At 50.6% G+C, this 9,546-nt stretch overlaps 1 protein-coding gene across 1 annotated transcript in view; it reads left to right on the forward strand.

Moving 5' to 3' along the window:
• DNAH2 (dynein axonemal heavy chain 2) overlaps positions 1-9,546 on the forward strand; it is a 126,798-nt gene that overhangs the window by 16,393 nt on the left and 100,859 nt on the right. Inside the window, exons 5-13 of the mRNA XM_017850549.1 lie at positions 1,087-1,315; positions 2,476-2,586; positions 2,763-3,001; positions 5,669-5,860; positions 6,553-6,710; positions 7,194-7,281; positions 8,001-8,206; positions 8,677-8,806; positions 9,062-9,244. Coding sequence (XP_017706038.1) covers positions 1,087-1,315; positions 2,476-2,586; positions 2,763-3,001; positions 5,669-5,860; positions 6,553-6,710; positions 7,194-7,281; positions 8,001-8,206; positions 8,677-8,806; positions 9,062-9,244 — 1,536 coding nt within the window. The remainder of the gene's footprint in view (positions 1-1,086; positions 1,316-2,475; positions 2,587-2,762; positions 3,002-5,668; positions 5,861-6,552; positions 6,711-7,193; positions 7,282-8,000; positions 8,207-8,676; positions 8,807-9,061; positions 9,245-9,546) is intronic.

The following is a 9,546-nucleotide window of genomic DNA, read 5'->3' on the forward strand; positions in this document are numbered from 1 at the left end:
CCACCTCTCACAAAAAAAAAAAAAAAAAAAAAAAAAAAAAAAAAAAAAAAAAAAAGGACACAAAATGCCAGTATTTATTTTTGGATAGTAAGAAGACAGATGATTATTAATTTCTTCCTTGTGCTTTAATTTGTTTTTAAAATTAAATAAATTGTCAGTCGGGCCTGGTGGCTTGCCCCTGTAATCCCAGCACTTTGGGAGGTCAAGGCAGGTGGATCATCTGAGGTCAGGAGTTTGAGACCAGCCTGGCCAACCTGATGAAACCCCGTCTCTACTAAAAATACAAAAAATAACTAGGTGTAGTTGTGCGGGCCCGTAATTCCAGCTACTCAGGAGGCTGAGGCAGGAGAATCACTTGAACCCGGGGGGCGGAGAATGCAGTGAGCTGAGATTGCGCCACTGCACTCCAGCCTGGGTGACAGAGCAAGACTCTGTCTCAAAAAAAAAAAAAAAAAAAAAATTAAATAAAGTGTCAAGACTAGTCACAAAAGCACTAAAAAAAACAAAACAGATGAGTCGGATATTAGGGTGGACATGGCCTTTCTAAGTATGTAGCAGTCAGAACTTTAAGGAGTTTTATATTTAATTACATGAAAGATATGTTTTGTATGTAAACCAGAAAACTCACCATAAGCAAAACTGAAGCATAAATGTAAAATTTTGGGAGAAATATATGCTATCAAAATGGAAAACCCTAGACAATTTTCTCTTCCTTCCAGTCCTTCTCCTTTCTGCTTTTTCATTGGCTGATGTGCTTCCTCCATTCCATCCTTTCTTTCTATCGATCCATTCAACAAACATTATTGACCATCTACTATATACCAGGCACTGTACTAGGTTCTGGAGCCAAGTTGGACAAAATGTACAGTCCCTACTCTCAAGGCATACTCTCTGCATTTCCTCCCCACATCTCTGGATATGGAATCTTATATCCATGAAGAGAACAGGAAGCACTTCATGGCACTTCCATTTAGAGAAGGATCAGGATACCCTGAGGGACGTGAGAAAGAACTCAGCCGGGCTTTTGTGACTTGGTGTCATGGCTGGGCCTGGAGACTGAACTCTGATCTACTGTCTTCCATGCAGACCCAGAACCAGCTTGTCTATTTCATTCGCCAAGCACCGGTCCCCATCACCCGGGAGAACTTTGAGGCAACCGTGCAGTTTGGGACGGTGCGGGGCCCCTATATCCCGGCCCTGCTTCGGCTGGTCAGTGGAGTCTTTGCACCTCAGATCTTTGCAAACACAACCTGGCCTGAGAGCATTAGAAATCATTTTGCTTCTCATCTGCACAAGTTCTTGGCCTGCCTGACAGGTAAGTGGAAGGTGACTAGTTTCTCCTTAGTGTCCCCCAACTGTACAATTAGTGAGGTGGTGGGACATTCGTCTGAGCACCTGTGTGGAGGAAGTATTCAGCATGCTTATTGAATGGATAGAATAGAGTACAAGATCCGCCTTCTTCTTCTTCTTCTTTTTTTTTTTTTTTTTGAGATGGAGTCTCGCCCTATTGCCCAGGCTGGAGTGCAATGGCGTGATCTCGGCTCACTGCAACCTCTGCCTCCTGGGTTCAAACGATTCTCCTGCCTCAGCCTCTCAGGTAGCTGGGATTATAGGCGCCTGCCACCATGCCTGGCTAATTTTTTGTATCTTTAGTAGAGATGGGGTTTCACCATGTTGGCCAGGCTGGTCTCGAACTCCTGACCTCATGATCCACCTGCTTGGCCTCCCAAAGTGCTGGGATTACAGGTGTGAGCCACCACGCCCTGCCAAGATCTGCTTTCTGATCCAGACACACTTTTCTGTTGTAGAACTGGTTGGCCAGACCTGCTTTAATTTAGACTTTTTTTTTTTTTTTGAGACGGAGTCTCGCTCTGTCGCCCAGGCTGGAGTGCAGTGGCATGATCTTGGCTCACTGCAAGCTCCGCCTCCCGGGTTTACGCCATTCTCCTGCCTCAGCCTCCCGAGTAGCTGGAACTACAGGCGCCTGCCACCTCGCCCGGCTAGTTTTTTGTATTTTTTAGTTGAGACGGTGTTTCACCGTGTTAGCCAGGATGGTCTCGATCTCCTGACCTCGTGATCCGCCTGTCTCTGCCTCCCAAAGGGCTGGGATTACAGGCTTGAGCCACCGTGCTCAGCCTAGACTTGGAAATTTCTAAGAGCACATGTAGGGGAAGGGGAAATACAGGTACCGTGAGGGCACTGGGGGGACTCGCATGTCTCGTGGTAGAGAGTGTTGAAGGCGCGATACAGATCTTTGACCTTATTTTCTGGCAATTTCTCGTTATACCTCCATGAGGTTTCCCTCTTGCCTTTGGTCATTTCTCAATATCAAAAAAGCGTAAGTCATCATTTGTCCCGCCTGCTCTCCTGAAATGCATATACTTCCTGGTCCCCACCGATCATCAACCATGATTCCTGCGGGGCCAGCAAGAACTCATCCCCTCTGTCCACTTCCACAAACTTTCCTTTCCTTAGACACTCGGTACAAACTGGAGGGGCACACGGTCCTCTACATCCCTGCAGAGGCCATGAACATGAAGCCTGAAGTGGTGGTAAAGGACAAAGAGCTGGTGCAGCGGCTAGAGAGTGAGTGGCTGGCACTGTCAGCGTCACCTGGCGATCACAGGGGAGAGGGAAAGGGGAGGCCTGGAGGCTGACAATGGAGTTGGGTTAGGAGGTCTCTGTCAGGGTTGGGGAGAGGGAAGGATGCCGTTGGAAAGCAGTGTGAAGAAATTCAGGAGATTTTGTACTCCCGCCTGCAGCCTCCATGATCCACTGGACCCGGCAGATAAAGGAGGTGCTTAGTGCCCAGGAGACCGTGGAGACAGGAGAAAATTTAGGTCCTCTGGAGGAGATTGAGTTCTGGCGCAACCGATGCATGGACCTGTCTGGCATCAGTAAACAGCTGGTGAAGAAGGGAGTGAAGCACGTTGAGTCCATCCTGCACCTTGCCAAATCGTCCTACTTGGCGCCCTTTATGAAGCTGGCACAGCAGATCCAGGTTTGTGAGCGAATCAAAGGATTCAGGCTCAGCAAGAAGCGGGCAATGGTTGGCATGATACAGGGAGCTAAGGAGAGGGAGCCAAGGCAGTCTTCGACAGCATAGACTGACCCACCCAGGGTTCAGCCTTGTACTTGCAGGAGAGTATAAAATAGTACCATAGAGGTTCCCTAAGGAGGGAGACATCGAGTTAACCAATAAATATACGTAGAGTACCTTCTGCGAGCACAACCCCTGCCACCCAGCTGGGAAAATAAGATTACACAAAACAGGATTACTAGACAGCATGGGAGTCAAAGATGAGCTCATGTGGTTTAGCCCAGGAATTACAAGATAAATACTTTTTTTCTTCGTTTGAATCCACCTTCCAAGGAAAATCCAAGGAAAAGGGATAAACACTTTTTTTCTTTTTCTTTTCTTTTTTATTCTTTTTTTTTTTTTTTTTGAGACGGAGTCTAGCTTTGTCACCCAGGCTGGAGTGCGGTGGCGCCATCTCGGCTCACTGCAAGCTCTGCCTCCCGGGTTCACACCATTCTCCTGCCTCAGCTTCCCAGTAGCTGGGACTACAGGCACCCGCCACCACGCCCGGCTAATTTTTTGTATTTTTAGTAGAGACGTGGTTTCACCGTGTTAGCCAGGATGGTCTCGATCTCCTGACCTCGTGATCCGCCCACCTTGGCCTCCCAAAGTGCTGGGATTACAGGCGTGAGCCACTGCGCCCGGCTTTTCTTTTTTATTCTTAATTTTGAGATGGAGTCTGGCTCTGTCGCCCAGGCTGGAGTGCAGTGGCGTGATCTCAGCTCACTACAACCTCTGTCTCCCAGGTTCAAGCCATTCTCCTGCCTCAGCCTCCCAAATAGCTGAGATTACGGGCGCCCGCCACTACACCTGGCTAATTTGGGTATTTTTAGTAGACACGGGGTTTCACCATGTTAGTCAGGCTGGTCTCAAACGCCTGACCTTGTGATCCACTCACCTCGGCCTCCCAAAGTGCTGGGATTACAGGTGTGAGCCACTGCACCTGGCTCTTTTTCTTTCCTTTTCTTTTTTTTTTTCTTTTGAGACAGTGTGCTGGAGGCTGGAGTACAGTGGTGCAATCTCCGCTCACTGCAACCTCTGCCTGCTGGGCTCAAGGGATCCTCCCACATCAGCCTCCTAAGTAGCTGGGACTACAGGTGCACACCAGCCTGCCCAGCTAACTGTTGTATTTTTTGTAGAGACAGGATTTTGCTATGTTGCCCAGGCTGGTCTCGAACTCCTGACCTCAAGCGATCCACCCACTTCAGCCTCTCAAAGTTTTGGGATTATAGGCGTGAGCTACCTCACCCAGCCCAATTGTTAATTTTTTTTTTTTTTTTTTTTTTTTTTTTGAGACAGAGTCTTGCTCTGTTGACCAGGCTGGAGTGCAATGGTGTGATCTCAGCTCACTGCAGCCTCTGCCTCCCATGTTGAAGCGAGTCTCCTGCCTCAGCCTCCTGAGTAGCTGGGATTACAGGCACGTGCCACCACACCCAGCTAATTTTTTGTATTTTTAGTAGAGACGGGGTTTCATGGTGTTAGCCAGGATGGTCTTGATCTCCTGACCTTGTGATCTGCCCGCCTCGGCCTCCCAAAGTGCTGGGATTACAGGCGTGAGCCACCTCACCTGGCCTAATTTTTAATTTTTTTGGAGAGGTAGGATCTCACTATGTTGTCCAGGCTGGTCTCAAACTCCTGGTGATCCTTGGCCTCCCAAAGTGTTGAGATTATAGGTGTCAGCCACCACACCTGGCCAATAAACATTAAAAAAAAAATTGATATGATGTGACAAGCTGATTATGCTGGTGCTAGGTCACACAGGAGGTTAAGAGTGGCCTGTAGAGTACAGATAGAAGACCTGTTTTCCTAGGTGAAATTTTCGGTTAGGTATTAAGGGAATTGAGCCAGAACTAACTAGAGAAGCCGAAAGTCCTGGCTGAGAACAGGGCAGTGAGGGGAACTGGGTGACAACTATGAGGACGAATGAGAGTGATGTGCGGCCAGTTGATCAACAGCAACAGAGTGTCCGCTTAGTGCAGAGTCCTGAATTCAACTGGAGAGAACAGGAATAGACACAAAATCTAGAAAAATCTAGACTCGAGGGAATTCTCAGTCTGGTGGGGGAGCTGGGGCACACACATGAGGAAAGACAGAAAAGTTGACATGTGCTAACTCTGCTCTGAGGGCTCACAGAGACCTGAAATGATCGCTACTGTGTAGGGCTGATGGGAGGGCTTCCTCGTAGAGGCAAGTCAGGATGGGGTTGAAGGTGGTTAAAAAGCACCTGTAGGCCGGGCGTGGTGGCTCACACCTATAATCCCAGCTCTTTGGGAGGCCGAGGCGGGTGGATCACCTGAAGTCAGGAGTTTGAGACCAGCCTGGCTAACATGGTGAAACCCCATCTCTACTAAAATACAAAATTAGCTGGGCGTGGTGGTGAATGCCTGTAATCCCAGCTACTCGGGAGGCTGAGGCAGGAGAATTGCTTGAATCCAGGAGGTGGAGGTTGCAGTGAGCCGAGATCTCACCATTGCCCTCCAGCCTGGGTGACAAGAGCAAAACTCTGTCTCAAAAAAAAAAAAAAAGCACTTGTGTTGAATCAGTGCTTTCCGGTGCATAAATCTACTTCTCGTCTCTTTTTACTGCCAGGATGGCTCGCGTCAAGCACAGTCAAACCTGACCTTTTTGTCAATCCTGAAGGAACCTTACCAGGAGTTGGCTTTCATGAAGCCCAAGGACATCTCTAGCAAGCTCCCTAAGCTGATCAGTCTCATCCGCATCATCTGGGTTAACTCTCCCCACTACAACACTCGGGAGAGACTGACCTCACTATTCCGAAAGGTGTGCATATGCCGAGGGCGGGGTGGAGGGGTTTACGAGGGTGGCCAGGTTTTCTGAAGCAGGGGGAATGCATTTGGCAGATGATTTGTGGTTGAAAAGGTAGTGAAGGTTGACCTTTCTGCTCAGAGACCGAAGGCTTCTACCGGCATCGTCTGCTGTAGGGTTGCTCCGCATTGCAGCCTGGGCTGGACTTTCTGTTTCTAGGTGGAGGTGGCTTAGGCAGGAAGAGGGGCTTCAGAAGAGGAGTTGGTGGAACACGGGGAAGCAGCAGGAAGAACAGACCCCCAAGCTGAGCTGTGCGGAAGGAAAAGCTCTTCTCATTCCTCAAGATGGAGACTGCAGTGGGAGAGGGGGGCTTTAGGAAGGAGCACGGGCTCTTGAGGAGCAGGGCCTGGTGCATTCACTGGGGGTGACAGAGCCAGAGTGGGAGAAGGGACACTGAGCTGAGACCTTGCTGGGCAGGGCGGCTGCAGAGCTGGGCTGAGGCAGAGTAAGGGGCCACCTAGGACAGAGAGTGGGCATGGAACCCAGAGGTGTTGGTGTGGCCAGGGGTGGAGAACCAGGGGTGGGATAAGTTTCAGGAGTCAAATCAAGCAGTAGGGGGCTGAGACACGAGGCACGGGCAGGGGATGCGGAGAAGTAGTTGGGTGTCAAGGAGGCGGGGACAGAGGCTGTGGGGACTCCTTCCACAGATGAGCAATGAGATCATCCGCTTATGCTGCCACGCCATCTCCCTGGACCGGATCTTTGAGGGATATGTCTCTTCCAGCAAGGAGGACCTGCAAGGCTGCATTCTCTGTTGTCATGCTTGGAAAGATCACTACCTACAGGCTGTGCAGATGCACACTGAGTACGATACGCCTCCCGTAACACCCCATATCTCAACTCCCTTGTCATCCTTGTAAGAGGGTAGAGTCTGACTTCTTTCGTGTGCACTTTATTTAGCCTCTTGGTTGTATTTTCCTAGACCCAGGAGTTTCTACATCTGGCCAAGTTTTCTCTCTGGATACAGATACTGTAGCTCATTGCCCTGGCTTCTCCTTATTTTAATAATCTTTCCTCCCTGATCCCAGGAACCCTATCTGGTCTTTTCCTCCTATCTTGACCCCATTGTCTAAAATTCCATTATGTATAAATCTGCTCCTAGAACTTAGATGCTCTGTCTCCTGTCTGGTTCTTCTCACCTTGAGTCTCTTCCTTTGGGATTCAGCAGAGTTGTTTCTTGGGGTTTGGTTTTCTAGGGCTTTCCCTGAATGTCGGGCTCCTGGTCTAGCTTTACATAGCTAGGCTGTGCTCTTGCCTTCCGATTCAGTCAGCCTTTCTCCTGACACAGGTTCTCCAGTCGGGGCTGGGTCCTAGACCAGACCAGCATCTTTGCTCAGGTTGATGCCTTCGTGCAGCGCTGCAAGGACCTTATTGAGGTGGGAAGAGTGAAGAACCAAAAGCTAACAGCAGACCCTCCAGAATCCCTCCCCACCTCCCACCCCAGGAACCAGGGGAAACGGGGCAGAGGCTAAATACTGAACTTATGGCCGGGTGCGGTGGCTCATACCTGTAATCCCAGCACTTTGGGAGGCTGAGGCGGGCGGATTACCTGCAGTCAGGAGTTCGAGACCAGCCTGGCCAACATGGTGAAACCCCGTCTCTACTAAAAATACAAAAATTAGCCAGGCGTGGTGGCACATACCTGTAATCCTAACTGCTTGGGAGGCTGAGGCACAAGAATTTCTTGAACCCGGGAGGCGGAGGTTGCAGTGAGCCAAGATCGCGCCGCTGCACTCCAGCCTGGGCAACAGAGAGAGACTCCGTCTCAAAAAAAAAAAAAAAAAAAAATTACACTTACCACATTGGCTTTTCCTGCACAATTGTGTGTCCTACCACCACACTGCTTTTTCTGGCATTTGCCTCTTATTGCTGCCCTACTATCTCATATTTCATTCTGCGGCCAAAGTTCATTCCAACAGCCCCCTGCAGCTGGTTGGCCCTCCCTGGTTTTTAGATATTTTCTTTTTTCTTTTCTCTTTTTTTTCACTTGCCATCACTTGCAGTGATGTTTTTAGACATTTGAAGCTAAACCAAATATCTTAGGACTTTTGAGTTTGGAAGGAAAGCAGGAACCCTCACGCTGGCTTCTTTTTAGGTATGTGACTGTCAGTATCACTTCGCCCGCTGGGAAGATGGCAAGCAGGGTCCCCTTCCTTGCTTCTTTGGTGCCCAGGGGCCACAGATAACACGGAATTTGCTGGAGATTGAGGACATCTTTCATAAAAATCTGCACATGCTGCGAGCTGTTCACGGGGGCATCCTGGATGTCAAGAACACCTCTTGGCATGAAGACTACAATAAGTGAGGGAACCACAGGTTGATGCCTGGCGTGGGCAGGGAAGGCAGATCAGAATAGGAGGAGTGGCAAGAGTGTGCAAAAGAAATGGTGGAAGGACAGATCGGGATCAGGGTGGTGGGGAAGTGGGGACAGCAGAGAGTGCAGGGGAGGGGGGTGGCAACTCGGGTCGAGGGTTCCAGAGTGAGGCTTTCCAGACTTAGATCTTGGTTCTGCCACACACCAGATATATTACATTAGGCAAATTACTCCATCAGCTGTCTCCACTTCCTCCTCTATGCAATACAGTTGGCGATAGAGCCTATCTCACAGCACTGTTTTGAGGATTAAATGGATTCGTGTAGGGTAAAGTACTTAGAGGGCCCGGCACACAGGAAACCCTCCCTCCTCAGCAACGCATGGGATTCTTCCTCAGGGGTTGGACCCGGGGTCAGGCGAGGGCACTCAGCTGCCACCTGCCTCTCCACCGGTGCAGGTTCCGTGCCGGAATCAAGGACCTGGAGGTGATGACCCAGAACCTGATCACCTCGGCCTTCGAGTTGGTGCGGGACGTACAGCACGGCGTGCTCCTGCTGGACACCTTCCACAGGCTTGCTGCCCGCGAGGTGCGGCTCCCTCGGCTTTCCGTCCCGCGTGCTTGCTTGGATTTCCTTCCGAGCTTTCCGGAGGCCCTCCTGCCTCCACGTGTGTCCTTCTCCATGTCCAGAATTCGGGCGCCTCTTGTCTTTCTTCTGTTCCCTGGCTTCGGGGTCCCCGGGAGCGTGACTCCCGCAGCGGGGTGCAGCTTTCCTCGGGGATGAGTGACCGCAGGGAACCCGCCTTCCCGGGCACGTCGCCAGCCTCTTCCTCTTCTTCCCTAGGCTATCAAGCGGACTTATGACAAGAAGGCGGTGGATCTCTATATGCTGTTCAATAGCGAGCTGGCCCTGGTGAACCGTGAACGGAACAAGAAGTGGCCAGACCTGGAGCCCTACATGGCTCAGTATTCCGGACAGGCGCGCTGGGTGCACATTCTCCGGCGTCGCGTCGACAGAGTGATGACCGTAAGTGCCTGGTCTTCTCCAAATTCTGTCATCAGTGAGACTGCCGGGTTTGCAGGTTGTGCCGCGCCGGAAGGGATGGGGGACGGCTCCTGAGAGGTTCCCCGAAGAGTCTTCATGACCAGCACCTATGTCGGTGAGGGGAGTGGCAGGTTCAGTTCAGTGAGTCGTGGGTTAAGATCTGCACAGGCAGCGTGTGAGGCTGGTGGAACATGGGCCACTTTAGGAATTTCCCTTCCTCCCTTTCTCCCTTCCCTCCCTTCCTCCCTCCCTCCTTCCCATCCCTCCCTCCCTCCTTCCCTTCC

This window comes from Rhinopithecus bieti, unplaced genomic scaffold (assembly GCF_001698545.2).
Source record: "Rhinopithecus bieti isolate Rb0 unplaced genomic scaffold, ASM169854v2 scaffold_32008, whole genome shotgun sequence".
In the NCBI taxonomy this organism is placed as follows: domain Eukaryota; kingdom Metazoa; phylum Chordata; class Mammalia; order Primates; family Cercopithecidae; genus Rhinopithecus; species Rhinopithecus bieti.